The 19,973-nt window shown below is 42.3% G+C and overlaps 1 protein-coding gene across 1 annotated transcript in view; it reads left to right on the top strand.

The window, feature by feature from the left end:
* Window positions 1-19,973, top strand: part of GPATCH2 (G-patch domain containing 2) — a 209,734-nt gene that overhangs the window by 112,751 nt on the left and 77,010 nt on the right. The window contains exon 6 of the mRNA XM_089685011.1: window positions 15,077-15,135. Coding sequence (XP_089541137.1) covers window positions 15,077-15,135 — 59 coding nt within the window. The remainder of the gene's footprint in view (window positions 1-15,076; window positions 15,136-19,973) is intronic.

The raw sequence follows: 19,973 nt of genomic DNA, 5'->3' as shown, positions 1-19,973 counted from the left end.
TTGAGATGGGGGGAGGTTGGGAAGATTTGCTGGGAGGGAAGATTTCAGTAAGGGGCAAATTTGTACTGGGATGGGGGGAGGAGGAATTTATGCTTAGGCTGTAAGCATGCAAATTAGTACTTGATTATTTTAATTTTTTTTTGAGGGGGTGGGTATTTACTAACACATAATCCTTAAACATCTCGAGGGGGTGCAATTTGGCATGTTCACTCTGGGCTCTAGATTACCTTGTCCCGGCACTGTTTGCAGCTGATGGCTTGTAGTTCTCAGTGAACTACAAGGGCACTGTTGCTTTCAGGAGACTGCTTCCAAAACTATTTCTTTGGGGGTCAGTGGGAAAAATGTCCATTACATAGGTGCTTAGTGGGAAGAATGCACCCCTTATTGTGGTGGGCTGAATAGCATGCTTAAACATGGCTAAATAGATCATTGGTGTGATGCTGTTGACTCTGATAAGTGGTATTGGCCCTGGAACATGAAAGACATCATCAGACGGGAAGTCTAAGCAGCCACAGCTTAAGGAACCCTCAACCTGTTTGCGCTGAGAGTACGCCAATTTTTGGCCTCTGACAGCGAAAGGCTGCATATTTGCACGCCCAAATGTAAACAAACCTGTGCCGAGAGTGCACGCCCGGCACACTCCAAGCACTGTTTCCCAATCGCTACTTGATAGCCAATCACAGCAGTCGCATGATCATAAACCCTACACCGCCTTCCGGCATCAGAAACCCAAGAAAAGGGCTGGGAGGTGCGGCGTTAAGGGGTTAACCTCTAGATCAGGACTCTCCAACCTTTTGACTTTCCTGGGCCAGATTGCAATGAGAGGAATTGTCTTGAGCCACACATAAAACACACTAACAATAAGCATAGCTAATGAGCAGAAAAAGTCGGGCAGATCACAAGTTAATGATCACTGATATAGATAATGTACCTATGAGTGATAAAACTTCATTTTTTAAGAGGGCAACATAAAACTAGTGTGATATTTGACTTGTTTTGGAGCTTTTTTCAAACAGGGCGCTGAAGATGCAGCAAGCAAGACTTATCAAAAGTTCAGTGAACTGTAAAAAACGCAGAGATTATTGGAGAGAGAGAATTTAAAGGGGACTATTTGCATGCGCTTTTGATGAACTGGGAAGGTGCAAAAGCTCACAGGTGTGAACGAGGCGATTTGGATCGAGTGATGTGTGTTTGGTTGGCATTCATTCTTAATGGCACCCCAAATGCGATTGTTGTGTGACAGAATCGAGTGGCAATCACACATTTAAAAATTGCACAAAACTCATCCCTCCAAATAGGTATATTAGCTCCTTATGCAAAACAAATGCACATAGGGCGGTCTATCCAAGTGAATGAGCTGCTCTATGCCTGACACACGAAATTTTGCACACGTCTAGTAATTGCAAGCGGGAACGCTTGTTCCCGCTACACAATTTGTACACCGGAGTAAAAATATATATTGTCTTTGCTATCGATCCTTATTACTTGTTTCAAAGTTCTTGTTACTTTCATGCACTGTAGCAGTTTTATGGCGTTACAATGGACATGGCTGCAGCGGAGGCAGGACAGCTGTCTGTAGCTAATTCTGATGGCTCTAATTTACAGGGGCCCTTGTGACATGATTGATCATTGTGTCCAGATTGAGGTGTCTGTGTCTCTGTGTCTTGAAGATAAAGTCATGCCTTAAGAGCTTATTCTCCATTTCTAGAGATCTGCTTTTATTTATTTTGCCAGCACGGTCACCGAGCATGCTTGGGGAGGGTTATTCGCATAGCTTGCCAGACCTGATTGCGCCAGTTGTCAGATTAAGAATCATTAGAACACTTGCATGCAACTTCCGGGTCTTGACAGACTGGCAAAAAGTCATTCTTCAGAGCCGCTGTACCATGGAGACATGGGGTCCGAGGGGAGGGCAGTGATTGATTGCTCTGGAGGTATTGGGCTTTGTCATGGATAGGCAGTCTGCCACCATAGCATGGAGCTGTGATGGTCAGTAACGCAGGGAAGTGCTGTACCAATACTCTTATATGTAGTGTATACAGTATAAAACTCGCAGACCTCTGTGTTTTCCTAAAGAGGACCTGTCACCCTGTAACGGATATGATGATGCAAAGAATGAAGAGATGTCTTTTTTTTTTTTTTTTTTTTAATATGTGATTTCACCTTTCTTCATCCTTAGTTTCATCTCCATGTTGATGCTCTCCCATAGCCTCTAATGCCACTTCATAGCTAATGGCTGCATGGCACCTCTTAGGGTGGATTTCCTGATGATGACAACAATGGATCATGCTCAAGTAACCTGTGTTGAAATTGCTATTCGTGGTCCTCATCGGAAGAACATGTTACAGGGTGACATCATGGGAGCCCAATTAGGAGACATGGAAAGAGGATTGTCACCTTATAACTGGAAGTAGACGATATACAGTATAGCAGCCAACAACTCACCCAGCACTGTAGGTGGTTATGTTGTATATGGTCGATTATAAAGTCCATATTTTGGAGAGAGGTTCTACAGTCAAGTGATGCTCAGTAAGATTGGGGCATTGCAGATACTTCTACTTTTTTCTATACATTTATAACTGGAAGTGCATAAATAAGGACCTTCATGGTAGGATCACTTAGTTAAAGTTGCTTATTTAAAAATATTAAAATTGACTTTTGAAATTACTACTTACTTTTTTATTGCCCACAACCACAGGTGTAAACAAACCCTTACACCCCGGTCGCACTGGGTGTGACTTGGCATGCGATTTGCATACCATGCGACTTGCAAATCGTATGCCAAGTCGCACCCTATTGTCCGCAATTACAGTGGTCAAATCTGTGCGGTTCCGACTTGGTCGGAGCCGTACCAATTTCTAAAATAGTACATGCACTACCTTTCGTGTGATTTGCATAGACATGTTAGATGTCTTGCAAATCACACCTGAAATCGGCATGTCCCCCGACTTTGAAATTGTACAACTTCACTGTAAGTCGCATGATTTCAAAGTCGGGCTTGATATGACCGGGGTATTAGGCTACGTTCACACCTATGTGTTTTGCAGAAAAGCACTACAGTCCATTTAACATTAGTTCCTATAGGTCAGATTCACATCTATGTATTTCCAGTGATGCATTTTTTTGGAATGTTGCGGGGACTTTTTTTTTGTTGTTTGTTATGTTAAGTGTTTGTTATGGGTTCAGTATCTTTCGCTGGAGAGGATTGCACCAAGCCAGGCTGGAGGTAGGCTTGCCTCTCCAGACACTTGTTGCCCTGCTGGCCTCAGGTGGGTGTCCTGAGGGCCTGAAGGTAGGAAGAGTGACCCTGGTTCTACAGTAAGCTGACTGAGGAGAGCTGTCTGCCAAAGATCTGTCTGGTATTACTGGAGAGAAAGTTACTTGGAAGATTGGAAGGAGGCTGCCATTCTGTCCTTGGACTCCGGGGATAGTGCTACCATGGTAAACAGGACAAGTAGAAAGAGTGAATCTCCCTAATAGGGGCACAGACAGCAATAAAATCTGACAGTTGTTCTAACTCTGCTCTGGCCAAAACTAAAAAAATATGTTGCCTTTAGTTATACTTTGAAGCAGAACTAAAGTGCCACTTTTAAAAGCTGCGAGCAGGTAGGCTCTTTTTGTCATTTCTGCAATAAAAGAAACCTGGCTGCCTGTTCGCAGTCTTCTTTGGAATGTTCTGCACAGCATGAGCGCTGACCATTGAGAACAGTCACAGCCCAACACATGGAAGAAGCCAAGCAGAAGATGCTGACGAAGGATGTTGGACCATTGAAGGGAGGTATCGAAGAGTTTAGCTCCACTTTAATGTCAGATAGTGTATTCAGGAGGTTTGCCAAACAACTGAAAAACATATTAAAATCCACTTACGGTATATTGTTGCATTCAGCCTGTAATTCTGCAGACTGCCTGGTGGCCTGCCTGCTGTTTGGACTAATAAAATGCCCATGCTGGCAGTGCCCACCCTGGGCTCCCACTCTTCTGCGAACCCAAATAGGTACCTCTAACTTAGGCACTCAAATTGCAATTCTGATATCTGATTTTTAATTGGATATTTGAGAGTTGCCATTATTGAATTGGTTGTCAGGGTGCAAGCTTCATAGCTGACATACTTACTTAAAGACTAAGGCTCTGTTCACAGCTTGGCATTTTGTATTGCAGGCAGAATTGCCATGAGTCTGCCCGTGATCCCAAAACGCTCTACAAAACTGACAAATTGCACTACGCTTGTTCAGGTGCCATTCATTTTCAATGGCACCTAATCACAGGTGCAATTCTGCTGCATACCGCATCGTAGGAAGCTCGTCACCCAAAAAAGAGCAGGAGCTTCTTTTGGGGCGATAAGCTCCACACAATGCAGTTTGCAAAATTGCAGCAACCCTTAAATCACAGCAGCTGTGAAATTTTTAAATGGCGCGGCTATGTTGGGCTCCTCTTGCACAACCGCGTCATTCATTTACAGAGGTCTGTGACATCCAGTATATCAGAGATTCCATTAAAGTAGGAGGTTGATAGAAATTTTGAAGAATTTTGTAAGAAATTGGATGAGTTAACGATGTCCAGATCGAATGCTTTGACAAACAAATTTTCAGAATTTCAATACATACGTTCAAATGAAATTCTACTGGTGTGTGGCCAACTTTGTCAGGCCACGGACCTGGAACAGGTATGCAGATAGTGGTGTGTCAGGACTGGTTTCATATTTGTTTTAGGTCAGTAACTCATATAATTAAACCCTGTATTCTATTGTTAACGCTTGAGCTGCTCACATTATGAAAAGCTTAGGCACTTGATCACGTGATTTCGTCTGAAGCAAAACTTACTAACTCTTCCTCCCCTTCAGCTGAGATTGTGTCCAAAATCAGAGGCTTTTGGTATTGTGATTTGTACTGGAGGAAGCCTGGCAGGAGTTTCAAGAATTCTATACACCTAAATGGGGGTGTCAAACTCCATCTCATTGTGGGCTGCATCAGCATTGCCCTCAAAGGGCCAATAGTATCTGTAAGACTAGATGTACAGAGCACCCCCGCCCACACCCTTACATTAGATGTCAAGAACCCCCTTCACCATCAGAATTAAGTCTCCCTCCCCCTTTTACATCACAGTGCACCCCCTTATTTTGTGGGAGCTGGAGAGAAGAAAGTGCAGGCTCTGGAGGAGGGCTGGAGTCTGCTGAATGCTGAGGCTAGGGGAGGCAGAGAGGAGGGGGTGCACAGAGAGGTGCAGGATCTGTAGGAGCAGCTCTGTCCTCTGCTAGCAAGTACTGAGATTGGGGGGCAGAGACAAGGCTCTCAGTGGCTTCACAGAGAAGCGCAGGATCTGTAGGAGAAGTTCTGTCCTTTCTGCTGCCGATTGCTGACACAATAGTGAGGGCAAAAAACAAGGGGGTTGCCGCAGATGCAGGAGAGGTGCGAGGGCCACATGAAATTGCCTTGTGTTTGACACATGTGACCTAAACTTTTAAAGCAAGGTAAAAACATTTATAGTGCATTGGAATCTTCCTTGAGTGCACACGAGCAACAGTCGTCTAACGCAGCCGCTGATATGACTGAGCCCTTACAGTTTATGCAGTTACCCTAGACCTAATGTGCATGTTACCTAGTGGTGACCGAAATGAAAAATATGGTGCCAAAACCGATCCAAAAAATTCACAATGCATGTGGCCAAAAACCGAACCGAAACCTGCGTATGTGGGGTGTTTTTTTTTTTCTACTTCCATGTATATTTTTATTTTATTTTTTACTTGATTTATTGCTATCACATAGGGGACCAATAGTCCCCTATGTGATAGCATATAAGTGACAGGTCCTCTTTGTAGGGGGTGTGGGGGGGCAATGTGCTCAAGGAGAGGAGCAGTGTATACAGAGAGGCTCCCTCACTGGCTGTCACTATATGTCAGTTTCCGGCTTTTTTTTTTTCTTCACTATAGCTCAGATAATGAGCTGTCACTTTTCCCTGAGCTAAAGGAAACTTTGTTTCTTTTAGCTCAGGAAAGAAACTTTGTTTCTTTTAGCTTGGGAAAAAACTAAAAAAAAACTTTGTTTCTTTTAGCTCAGAGAGAGTGACAGCTCATTCTCTGAACTATAGTAAAGGAAAAAAATGCTGGTATTTACCTTTAAAAACTGGCACTGACATATAGGGGTTTATTTACTAAAGCTGGAGAGTCCAAAATCAGACTCCCTTCTGCATAGAAACCAATCAGCTTCCAGGTTTCATTGCCAAAGCTTCATTGAACAAGCTGAGGTTGGAAGCTGATTGGTTTCTATGCAGAAGGGAGTCTGATTTTGGACTCTCCAGCTTTAGTAAATAAACCCCATAGTGACAGCCAGTCACTGTATACACTGCTCCTCTCCCCCTTTCTCCGCCGGCCCCTCTCACATCTACAGTACACAGTCCCCTGTATCGGCACCTGTATCAGCTAAATGTTTCCTATCGGCATAATGCTGATAGGGCTATTTTCTGGTGCCCGAAGTTTCGGTGCATCCCCAATTTCACCCTTTGAGTGCCCTTATGCAAGGGCGTTTTTATTTCCCAGGGGACAGATTGGGGATTTAACCCTAAGTCAGTAATGGCTGCTGCCGCATTTATATCCTGACAGGTTCCCTTTAAACTTTTTTTTTTTTCCCTTTCTCCCTTCTCATGCAGAAAAACGAAAAAAAAACTGCAGGTAAACAAGCAATTTAAAACCAGAAAATAGCTTCTGCTTCTGCCGACACCTTGTTTATTTTCTGCACCAGATAAAAAGTTCAGTTTTCTGATATTCGTATCAAGATAAGTCAGTAAACAAGATTAATATAGTGTGGAAAGGGTTGTCAGCAGCCCTGGCAAAGGAAATAAGTTGCCTGTACATAGAAGACAGTGTAAACCGAATAAAAGTGTCAGCTCCTCCATGCGATAATGTGATCATGGACCTTTAACTAAGCATGACATAGGCAACACCGCGCCATTCTTCCAGCCGGGCTGGAGAAAATGGATTACTGTATTCTAGGGATAACCGGCCTCAGAGGCATGAAAACCTCATTTTCACATTAATCCAGGATGTTCCTCTGCGCTAAAACTACAGGTACATCATGTGGGCTTCAATTCACCAGCATGTAACTGCTCACTAATTCAATTGGAGGCGATTCCCACCCCCCACCCCCCCACCCCCCAGTTGGTGTTTCTGTCTGACTGTCTTTCTACATTTGTATGCATTTTCATTAAAGCTGAACTCTAGGCAAACATCTGAGTAAACGGGGCTCTTTTACCTGTCAAAGGATTTGTATTTCTGTCCATTCAGTCCTGAATTTTGCACAGCTCTGCCACACAGAACAGTTCTTATGGCAGGGGAAGAGACCTGAGTTTTCTCTTTTACAGTTAAGTAACATTTGCAACTCTTGTTCATCCCCCCAGCTTGTGATTGAACAGTGAAAGAAGAGGCAGCAGCCAATGAACTCATCTCTCTGTCACTCTGCTCTCTCCTCCTGTTAGCGCATCCCTTGTTAGCACATGAGCCCTGCAGGACAACTGAGGGCCTCCTTTAGCTGCTTCTCCACCTTCCAGTCTAAGCTCTGCTGTATACAATTGTGCTCAAAGTTTGTATACCCTGGCAGAAATCGTGAACGTTTGGCATTGATATTGAAAATATGACCATGATCATGCCAAAAAAACTTTTATTTAAGGATAGTAATCATATGAAGCCATTTATTATCACATAGATGTTTGGCTCCTTTTTAACCGCTTTCCTGCCGCCCTATAGCAGAAATACTGCTACAGGGCGGCGGGGGTGATCAAAATCACGTGTGTATATATATATATATATATATATATATATATATATATATATATATATATATATATGATTTTGCATTTCTGGGTAAGAGGCACATGCGCCTCACCCGTGCCGTCATTCGCAGCCTCGGCTGTCAATCACCGGGTGATTACTCGCCAGCACCTGGGGGGGAAGAACTGTATGTAAACAATACGTTTACAGCTATGACACAGACATGTCAGAATTTTTTTTTTCTTTTTATCAAGAACAGAATCTCTTGAGTTGGAAAAAGGATCACCCCGTCGTGTCAGTATTTTGTTGAACCACTTTTTGCTTTAATTCCAGCCTTTAGTCTGCTGGGATATGTCTCTACTAATTGCACATCTAGATTTTGCCCACTCTTCTTTACAGAACTGCTCAAGGTTCAGTTACATTTGATGGTGACCATTTGTGGACTGCAGTCTTCAAGTCATTCCACAGATTTTCAATCTGTTTAGGTCTGGGCCCTGATTAAGCCATGCAAGGACATTCACCTTTTTCCCCTTCACCCACTGTGTGGTCATTTTTTGCTGTGTGCTTTGGGTCATTGTCATGTTGGAAGGTAAACCTTCTTCAACTCGAAAACATTCTGGCAGAGGGACGCAGATTTCCCTCAAGAAGTAGACAGTATTTTGCCCCTTCCATTTTTCCTTCTATCTTGACAAGTGATCCAGTCCCTGCTGCAGAGAACCCCCCATAACAGGATATCCCCACTTCCATGCTTTACTGTAGGGATGGTGTTATTTGTATGGTGAGCTGTATTGGATTTTAGGCTCATCTGACCATAAAACCTTTTTCCACGTGGCCTCAGGATCTTCAAGGTGCGTTTTGGCAAACCTCAGTCCTGACTGCATGTGGCCTTTCTGGAGGAGTGGCTTTTTTCTTGCAACCCTCCTATACAAGCCACAGGAGAATTTGTGATATTGTCACATGCACACAATGACCACCCTTTGTCATCAATTACTTTAGAGTTGCTGTAGGCCTTTTGGTAGCCTCCGTGACCAAAATTTCGCCATGGCTCTTTTAGAGCGACATCCTGATCCAGGGAGGGTCTGTGTTGTACCAAATACCTTCCACTTCTTAATCATAGACTTCACTGTGCTTCTAGTCATCGGTAAAGACTTTGAATTTTTTTTGTATCCATCTCCTGATGTGTGCCTGTCCACAAGTTTATCCCAGAGATCTTTTAACAGTGCCTTGCCACCCATAGTTGATTGTTTGCTTCAGTTGCAATACCAAGGACTGAAATGCTCCAGGAAAGCTCTTTTCATGCTGAGTTAATCAAAATGGCCACAGCTGATTACAGTTGAAAGTCAAATGGCTTTGTGTGCCATTGAGAAGGTTATTATTTACACCTGATTGAGTTTGCAGGTCATTTTTAGGAGGGAGGGTGATCCTTTTTCTAACTCATCAATTCTGTTTTTATTTTTTTATTTTTTTCTGACATGTTGGTGTTATATCTTTTACTTGAATGTTATAAGTTGCACTTATACAGCTGGATAAAACAAGAATTGTCTTCATTTCAAGCTGCAAAGCAACAAAATGTGATTATTTTAAAGGCAGGTGATTCTTCTCTATACCCATTGTAGCAAAAAACTAGATGAGAGTCTTAACCCTTCTCTACTTTATCCAAACAAAACAAAAACAATGGCTTTACATACATGTGAAAGTACAACCAAAATACAAAAAAACAAAGAGAAAATCAAAATTGCCAACAGATTGAGTTTTTTTTTGTTTAGGGCCTTTTATATGTTGTTTCTGCAAAAAAAAAAAAAAAAAATCAGTTTTAACTATCTGCTAACAATTTTTTTATCAGTGTACACTCCAACCCACTCTGTAAGATGCCAAGAATGGAGCAGAGTGGTGGGATGATATCATTTCTGTATTTCACAGCAATTATGTCTTTGGTGACAGTGACCAGAGGGAGAAAGCTCTCTTGGCTGGAAGACACAGTGGGGAAGATGGTGGCAGCACACAGGGTAGTGAGGCTGAGCTGTCAGCGCTGGAGAAGACCAAACGTGGTGGCAAGTTTGCCAAACTGTGTATTATTTGCTTGCTTGCATGTAATGGCAGGAGTGTCTTTGGCTTTCCAACCTTTAAAAATATATACCTGTTGCCATGAAGATCCTTTCTCAGACACATCCTGTTATAGGGTGACAACTGTCTCCTAATTGCTCTCCTGTGCTGTCACTCTGTCACATGCTCCCATGGTGGAGACTACAAGCAGCCATGCAGACACACTATTTAAGGTCAAGTGAAAGCTGAAATTCTACTCAGAGAGAATCACATGGGATAACCCAGGCTCCACATTGTAGCATGCATTTTATGAATGGAAAAGGTTGTGGTGTGAACCTAAATTGCGGTATATAGCTGATATCCACTCTCCATTATTAGTGGGAACCTCAGTTTTCTTTTAGAAGATATGTTCCCCTTTAGGAGCATATTACATGTTATACCTAAGTTTAGGGTTTAGCATGCTCCTATTCACCCTTCTCCCACCACCAAAGCTCCCTTCCCTGTGACGGAGGGCGGGGGTTCCTCTCCCTGCACCTGATGTCACATTTTGAAAGCAGCTCTCCGGTGTGGGGCTCTGCCTGTATAGCTACGCCATTCATTCACAGAAATCTGTGAATGAATGAACTACAAGTGCTCTCTGCCATTGCGGCAGACAGATTAGTAGTTACAATGAACGGCGAGCATGCTGGTCAGTATGCTCCTAGTCCATTCACACTGCTTACAATGCTATACAAAGGTATGGGTAAAGGAACTGTAGACGGTGTGGAAAAAAAATAATAAATGCTCATTTTTTTTCCTGCCAAAATACACTCACTTTAATTAGGTACACCTTGCTAGTACCGGGTTGGACCCACTTTTGCCTTCAGAAGTGCTTTAATTCTTTGTTGCATAGGTTCATCAAGGTGTTGGAACCATTCCTCAAAGATTTTGGTCCATGTTGACATGATAGCATCACGCAGTTGCTGCAGATTCGTCGGCTGCACATCCATAATCCATGCTGTCCCATTCCACCACATTCCAAAGGTGCTTTGTTGGATTGAGATCTGGTGACTGTGGAGGCCATTGGAGTACAGTGAACTCATTGTCATGTTCAAGAAACCAGTTTGAGATGATTTGAGCTTTGTGACATGGTGCATTATCCTGCTGGAAGGAGCCATCAGAAGATGGGGACACTGTAGTCATAAAGGGATGGACATGGTCAGCAACAATACTCAAGTAGGCCTTGGCGTTTAAACGATGCTCAGTTGGTACTAAGGGGCCCAAAGTGTGCCAAGAAAATATCCCCCACACCATTACACCACCAGCCTGAACCATTGATACAAGGCAGGATGGATCCATGCTTTCATGTTGTTTACACCAAATTCTGACCCTGCCATCTGAATGTTGCATCTGAAATTGGGACTCATCCAATCGTCAATTGTCCAATTTTGGTGAGCCTGTGCGAATTGTAGCCTCCGTTTCCTGTTCTTAGCTGACAGGGGTGGCACTTGGTGTGATCTTCTGCTGCTGTAGCCCATCTGCTTCAAGGTTATATGTGTTGTGCATTCAGAGATGGTATTCTGCATAACTTGGTTGTAACGAGTGGTTATTTGAGTTACTGTTGCCTTTCTATCATCTTGAACCAGTCTGCCCATTCTCCTCTGACCTCTAACATCAACAAGGCATTTTCGTCCAACACAACCGCCGCTCACTGGATATTTTCTTTTTTTCGGACCATTCTCTGTAAACCCTAGAGATAGTTGTGTGTGAAAATCTCAGTAGATCATCCATTTTTGAAACACTCAGACCAGTCCATCTGGTACCAAAGACTATTCCATGTTCAAAGTCACTTAAATCCCCTTTCTTCCCCATTCTGATGCTTGATTTGAACTTCAGCAAGTCGTCTTTACCACGTCTAGATGCTTAAATGCTTTGAGTTGCTACCATGTGATTGGCTGAGTAGCAATTTGTGTTACCAAGCAATTGAACAGGTGTACCTAATAAAGAGGCTGGTGAGTATATGTACATTTATATTTTTTTTTTCCAGAAGGTGAACTTAGCCTTTAAATCTGATATTTGGCCAAAAAATAAACTTTTATGTATTTTCTAATTGCAAAGCTGTTGAGGTGTCTCAATATTCTAATAACAATTGTGGCTATTATGCAAATCTCTTGAACCAGATGCTCAGAAAAGTCTCTTCCTTCCCCTGCCCTCCTTCATGGCATCCTTTTGTTTATGATGACAGTACAGGTCCTCTTTGGGATCTTGGCACCATGGGGAAGAATTGAGACTTCGGCCTCTATAAACATTGTTTAGTTTTCCATCCTGTTTAGACGAAGACAAACAGGCAGCGCGGAACCTGTGCAGCTATTTACACACAGCAGGAATGGCTCTGCAAACCGCCAAGCTGAACAAATAATGCTGTAGTAATTCTACAACGATTATGATTACAACCGCGCTAGCAGACAGCTCCCTGGAAATTGTGCTGCGAGATGTCATTTTCTGTAAAGGGAAAATACCGCTCTATGGCCCCATTTCTAAGCAGTCTGGACTATGGTAGTGCACCTGTGCAGTGCAGGGGGCCATGCTGTACCGTGGTTCCCTAAAATGAAAAAAGAGCCCACAGGAGCCAATCAAATCATCTCTTAGTTGTGTAAGGAGATTGAAAAAGGATATCATTGGGTGCTTTTAGACAGACCAGTTCATAGTTGCTTAAACTTTAGAATCCCACTAGTCGAATCCAAAATTCTTTTGAAATCGGCCACAGACACATATATTCTTTCCATTTGAATGTTTGCTCAGTAATCATAGGAAATAAAATCGATACATGCGTTTGAAAAATTCCTTTTTTTATTAAAATTCATTTGGCAGCTTTAGATTATTTGGAAATGATGGATGAAAAGAAATATTATTACATTATTATTACATCGAGTTTATATAGCGCCAAAGGGTTTGCTCAGTGCTGTACAATAGAGGGGGGGGACAATACATGAAACAGTACAGCAACTACAAACAGCACACGAGGGGTTAGAGGGCCCTACTCTTTCGAGCTTACAATCTAGGAATTAAAAAGAAAAGTTTGGTTCAATACTTATCTTAAATCTGAAATGATCTGCTTTTATTTTGTCTTCCCCTTCTCATCAACATGCTAATACAATGTTTAAATTAAAAGCTTTATGTTTAGTGGTACACCAAAATTAAAATTCTGGTGCCACAACCGATACCGAAAATTCAGAATGCATGTAGCCAAAAACCGAACTGACACCGAAATGTCTGCGTATGTGGGGGTGGGGAGGCTCCAATTTTTTTTTCTATTTTCATGTATTTTGTTTTTTTTTTAACTTATGATTTTATTGCTATCTCATAGGGGACCAATAGTCTATAGCCACTATGTGATAGCATATGAGTTACAGGTCTTTTGTAGGGGATGGGGAGAGGAGCAGTGTATACAGTGAAAGAGCAGTGTATACAGAGAGGCTCCCTCACTGTCTGTCACTATAGGTCGGTGCCAATTTTTAAATGCACTTGCCAGCTTTTTTTATTATTCACTATAGCTCACAGAATTAGCTGACACTTTCACCGGAGCTAAAGGAAACTTTGTTTCTTTTATCTCGGAAAACAAACTAAAAGGAAACGTTGTTTTTTTTAACTGGGGAAATAAACTAAAAGGAAACATTTCTTTTAGCTGGGGGGAAAGTGACAGCTGATTCTATGAGCTATAGTGAAGAAAAAAAAATGGTAATTACATTTAAAAACCGGCCTTTTTCCACCCCCCCCCCCCCCCCCCCACACACACACACACATCTGCAGTGCACACAGTCCCCTGTATCAGCTAAATTTTTCCTATCAGCAGAATGCCAATAGGGCTATTTTTGCCCGATGTGTTTCGGTGGCCGAAATTTCAGTGCATCCATATTTATGTTTTCATTATATACTTTGTTAGTCCCAGTGATGTGATCACTGGGTCGCTGTACTTCTCTATGGAATGCAAGCAGATCATGGCTGATGGGAGGGGCCAGCATGATGCTGTAGCTTCCTGAAAACATTAGGGCACCCTTCCTAAGTACTCCTCTTAAGAGCCCTCAGCCCTGATGAGTGGGCTGGCTCTTAGGAGGAATTATACAAATATCAAAATGATATAATAGGTGGATGTCAGTCTGGAGGAGTGGGTGTTCCTAAGCAGGCTGTATTTACATTCAGAGTGCCATAAATAATGCCCTCCTGTGATGCGGAGCTCCATGATTTAAGAAACTGAAATCCAATAGATAATAGCTCAACAGTCTGCTGGGGCTGCTGACATCACATCCAAGATGGCGGCACTAGCAGAATGCTTGGGTTTTGGGTGTCTACATAAGGGAGATTTTACAGGTAAATAACATGTTTAAAATATGTTACGAGAGAAGAATAATGCTGACCAGCAGGGACCGGCACAATTTTGATCTTTGTTTGGCCAGTCCCATTCATGAGAAATCAGTCTAATGATCGTCTTGGTTAAGACAATATTTGCTGATCCCGGGGTTCTGTTTTAAGTTAAAGCTGAACTTTAGACAAATATAAAAGCCACAAATAAAGGCAGCTCTGTAATCAATAATACATCACTACATTACTTTTTTTAAATGCAAGCAGTGTAAGCACCTGAATTTGACTCTATCATTCTCTTGCAGTCCCTGTACAGCAAAACTGGAGTGTGAAGAGCATCATAAGGAGCCAGTCAGTATATGTGCTAATAAGAAGAAAGCTGATAGGTGAAGAGAGCAGAGTGACCAAGTAATGAATTCATTACTGTTCTGCTTCTCCTTTCACTGTCCAGTCACAGTCTGGGCACAGGTCAAAGATGACCTAGGCACAGGTCAAGGATGGAAGTAGGTTGAATTATGCTGGCCATCTAATGACATCTAGTTGGTGAAGAAGTACTGCAGGAGAATATCTGGATTGAAAGTGAACCTTGTAGCAAAAGCTGGTTTTATTATTCTGTCTTTTAATAGGTTCATTTTTATCATGTTGTTTTTGGCTAGAGTTCTACTTTGGAAAAAAAATTACAGGCTTTAAACCTGTCCTATGGCCTTGGTCACTACTTGGCAAAAAAAACAGAAGTTCTGGGTGCACAGTCACCCTTAAGGATTTACGGAAATGTCTCTTACAAATCCTAAAGTGAAGAATACATTCCTAAATATGGCAATATGTAAATGAATTCGATGTTATTTATTTGCTAGTAATGGTGTTTTGTATATCAAGGATGGGAAAAATAATAGCAATTTGTATGTTTTTTTTTTTTTCTTTCTTTTTTTGTTACAGATCAGCAGCCCCGGAGCAAGTGGTAACGACCGTCTTGTACATTTCTCCCAGGATCCCGAGTAAGTATCTCCTTCATTGTGATTATCACAGGACAAGTCTCATCATTTCTGTATGATATTTGATAACGTCATGTCCCTAACTGACAGACAGTACCCTGAAAGCCAGTTCCAGGATGCAGTGTTTTCCTTCCTTGCAGTGAGCGTTAGGTTTGCATGTTAGCTCCTCTGTTTGAAAAACGTTTACATTTCTATATTTGTATTTGGTTATAAATATATATTTCAGCAGTTGTTCACATTAAAGTGGAGCTCCACCCAAAAGGGGAAGTTCCACTTTAAGGCCTCGTCCCCCACTCCCCGTTAAGGATTGGCAACTCTTTGGAACGAGTACCCAATTTTGACAGGTACCTGCTACCACTTTTTTTTCAGTCGCCTAGGAGATCGGAAGTGGATGTCATGTCCCAGAGGTTTGCCCAACCATTCACAATGGCAGCGGGCACCCGGCTGTGAAGCCGCAAGCTGTCACAGCCGGGTGCCCACGTTTAAGATGCCAGGGACACAGGACAGCCGGTGTGGTGACACCCCTGGATCCTAGGATAGGGTATTGTCTGTTTTTTTAAATCAGCAGCTACAGTTATTGTAGCTGTTGAATTTTATTTTTTTCACGAGAGACTGGAACTCCGCTTTAAAGATGAACCGAACTCTGGAAAATGAGCCTAGGACTAGTCACCAGTATTTCCTTTGGTTTCCCTGCAGCTTATTTTCCCCATTACCAATTTACCAGCTTCTGCACTATGTCTCTGTATGGAGGTGGCCATCTTGAATGGCAGGGCTTTGCTTCCTCATGTCGAAACCTCCAGCAAGGAAAACAGTGAGCAGCACAGTGGTGACATCACCAATTCTTGCTCCGTGTCTCCTAAGACCAGCAGTCTGAGGCAACGGTGTCCTAGGTCTCATACTGCAGATATACAGCTGTGAGTCTGTAAGCACAGGAATGCCAAGGCACACTTACATACCAGTAAGCATACTCTTATTTATTAGGAAGGATTCAAGACAAAAGTTACATTTTCCAGAGACGACCTAGACACAATCTTTTTGGATGTTCTCTATAACATGGGAAATATCCACTTTTTGAGTTCAGATCTACTTCTTTCAAACTACTGCTTGCTTCTGGGTTATAATTAAACTCTTTATGAAACTTGTTTTGTTTGAATACACTGCAGCAGGAGGCCAGATATCCAACACTCCTAGAGTCCAATTCTGAAGATTGTGCCAGCATTTTTATTATCCTTAGAGCAGACAGCTCGAGAGGAGAGCCAGTAATCGGCATTCCGCGGAGGGGACATGTACACTGATCATCAGGGCACTGATAATCGGTGTGCCCTGATGATCAGTGTGGCCCTAGAAGTGCCACCTGTCAGTATCCATCAATGCCACATATCAGTGCCCATCTGAGCTGCCTTTCAGTTTCACCCATCAGTGCCAGTCAGTGCCACCTATCAGTGCTGCCTATCAGTGTGCATCAGTGCCAGTCAGTGCCACCTGTCAGTGGCGCCTATCAGTGCCATATATTAGTGCTGCCTTTCAGTGCCCATCAGTGATGCCTGTCAATGCCCATCAGTGCCACCTACCAGTGCCTCCTCATCAGTGCCACCTATCAGTGTCCATCAGTGCAGCCTATCAGTGCCCATCACTGCAGCCTCATTAGCGCACATCAGTGAAGGAGAAAAATCACTTATTTACAAAATTTTATAACAAAAACTAAGAAAAACTTTTTTTTTTCCCCAAAATTTTCAGTGGTTTTTGATTTAAGAATAAATAAAAAACCCAGAGGTGATTAAATACCACCAAAAGAAAGCTCTATCTGTCACAAAAAAATGATAAAAATGTCATATGAGTACAGTGTTGCATGACCGCGCAATTGTCATTCAAAGTGCGACAGCGCTGAGAGCTGGAAATTGGCCTGGGCAGGAAGGGGGTATAAGTGCTCTGTAGGCAAGCGGTTAAAGAACAGACATGTTATACTTTTCTGCTCTGTGCAGTGGTTTTGCACAGAGCAGCCCCGATCCTATTCTTTTCAGGTCCACTGCTGGCGCTCCTGTCCCCTTCCTCTGCCGACTGCCCCCAGAGTAAGCAACTTGTCAAGGGGGCACCTGAGCCGGCTTGCTCTTGAGCCACTGCTCTGTGTGTCTATTCACACACAGATTGCGACTTGGCCCACCCCCAGCTTTCTCCACATTGGTTCACTGGCTGTGATTGACAGTAGCAGGAGCCATTGGCTACCGCTGCTGTCTCAGTCAATGAGGAGGGAGAGACCTGGGAGACCTGAGGCTCTCATGCACATCGCTGGATCAAGATGGGGCTCAGGTATGTTTTGGTGGGCTGCTACACACAGAAGGTTTTTTTTATCTTCATGCATAGAGCGCATGAAGGTAAAAACACCATGAGCCTTTACAACCAAAAAGTAACAAAGTAATACAAATAGATCTTATTCCTCCCCCAGCTTGGGATTGGACAGTGAAGGAACAGCAGCAGACTGATGAGCTCACCCCTCTGTCACACTGCTCTATTCTGCTATTGGATAGTAATAAAAAAAATTGTTTTTTCATTCAACCGCGGTTGTTCTCATTGGAACCCCTATGCCAGTGGATCTCTTTCCCTGGTTTCTCTTTTTTTATTTTGTCCATATTCATTTGGTTCCGAGGATACCACTTTTTGCATTTCAATCAGTGAGTCGGTGAATATTACTTGTTTATTATGCTTGGAGTTACCCTATTTTAGGGACTCTATTTTTCAGATTACAGAACTTTTCCTGATCAGGCATCCCAGTTTTTTAATTTATTTTGCTACATAAAAAAATACTCCTGCGCTCACGTGTGGTGCACAGCAACCGTAAACTCTCTCTGTTTATGATTCACTTCACATTTTAAATGGCCACCACACTTTGCTGCCCTCCTAGGACTGGGGTAGTCCCACACTAATGACTGTAAAGACAAAAGAGAGGGCACACGAGCCTAGGGCATTACCTTTTTATACACCATTTATTAAAAAATTAAAACGATTATACTCACAGACCAATGTGAAAACAAGCTCATCAATACAAAGCAGAAAGCCACACAGGTCTACAAAGACATGCCTTTCAAGGGAAATCCCCTCTTTGGCTCTGAAGAAGAGGGATTTCCCCTTGAAACACATAAACCTGCATGGCTTCTTCCCACGATAAGAAGGGTGCAGTAGTCTTGGTGTATCTGTTTCTGGATTGCATTGATGAGCTTGTTTTCACATTGGTTTGTGAGTATAATAATCATTTTGATTTATTAATAAATACTGTATAAAGGTAATGCTCTAGGCTGGTGTGCCTTTTCTTTTGTGTTTACACTTTTCTATTAGCGTGTTTTTTTTATAACACATAAGCACTGCAGCACAACTAATTGTTCCATGTGCTGCTTTCCCCTCTCAGTCTGAGCTCTGCTGTAAAGTGGTTTACAAGAGCCTGGTACCAAGTTTTTTCAGGTACTTTCACTATTTGCTCTTTAAAAATACAGTATAAATATTTTTATGAATACATCTGCATTAACTTGTGTTTTATGTATTTTTTTAATCTTCCTGGCATTTAGCTGTAATCATGGACTCACTGGAAGCATCCTCCATTCTCCCTGTATTTTGCAGGGTATACAAATGGAGTTCCAGGTTTTATTATGTTGCAAGGTGCAAATCACTGCTTTAATGCCTTAGCAGTTTCCTTGTTTGGTAAGCAGGTCCCGTGTCGTACGTGCAATCATACATATAAAAGCTTATCGATTTGCAAAAGTGGGTCAATCACATTTAATAAATCTGTTTTGAAATTTTTTAGTTATATTGCCGTATTGTTATCTGTCCTTTGGGAATTTGAATTTTTATGCAAAAGGTCAGAGCACTTTACATCCCCTACAAATATAGCCAGTTCAGTGGTTAAATGCAGGAGCAATTAATTATGCTGTGCGTTGGAATAAGATACGCTTGACTGGGGGAATAATGTGGATGTCAAACGTGGACTTTCACAAAGCATTTGACTAGGGTTCTGCATCTGAGATTAATGACTAGCATCAATTCTCATGAACTTACAGCTATAACAAAGAGCTTTCTCTGTAACCGGCTTCTACAGAGGGACGGCCGGGCGAAAAATGGCCTCTTTTTAGCCATGGCAAGAAGAGCCAGAGGGCTTATGTTCTGCTTTCTTTCTTCTGCATATTCTACACTTAAATTAACCCCTATAGCTTTGAAATTGCTATCATTATTTTAACAATTTTAGGTCAAACCACTGTGTTCATTTTTTTTTTTGTAATGGGCACCATCATTTTATGCACCTTACAAATTACAGCAGAGCCTTTTTTTACAGAGAAGGTTGTGCCATGGCAATTAAAGTAGAATTCTGTAAGTTAGATTACTGGATATAGGTCAGTAATTGTGGTAATAATTTAAACTTTCTCCACACCGTCCATGTGTGTAAACGTCTCTCTAGACCATTGCCATCTTCCACTAGTAGCTATAGTCCAGTTCAATTATTCATTTAAAAATATATTTTATAAATAAGAACACAGAATTAAAGTAAATTACAGGATTCTTATAATATACCCCTGGAGTGGGCATCGCACACTGCAAGGGTTATATAATCGTTTTAAACCCTTACATATGCCCAGTGAAGTGACTGGCCTCAGGTGATACACAGAGATGGCACAAACCTTCCTAAATAAGTTGTATCTGTTTGTCTGCAACCCTCTCTCCTCTACAGCTATTCAAAGTGCACAGTTTACACAGCATTTCTGGGCTTCATTAGGCAGGGGGCAGAGATCTGATGTCAGACACTGCATAGCACAGAGAAGAGATCTGAGTGTAATCTGAGATCTGAGTGGAGGAAATGG

This window comes from Staurois parvus, unplaced genomic scaffold (assembly GCF_062004578.1).
Source record: "Staurois parvus isolate SC_StPar_1 unplaced genomic scaffold, SC_StPar_1.0 ptg000362l, whole genome shotgun sequence".
NCBI classification, from domain to species: Eukaryota; Metazoa; Chordata; class Amphibia; order Anura; family Ranidae; genus Staurois; species Staurois parvus.
The sequence above is the reverse complement of the archived record's forward strand: the minus strand, read 5'-3'. Positions and strand labels throughout refer to the sequence as shown.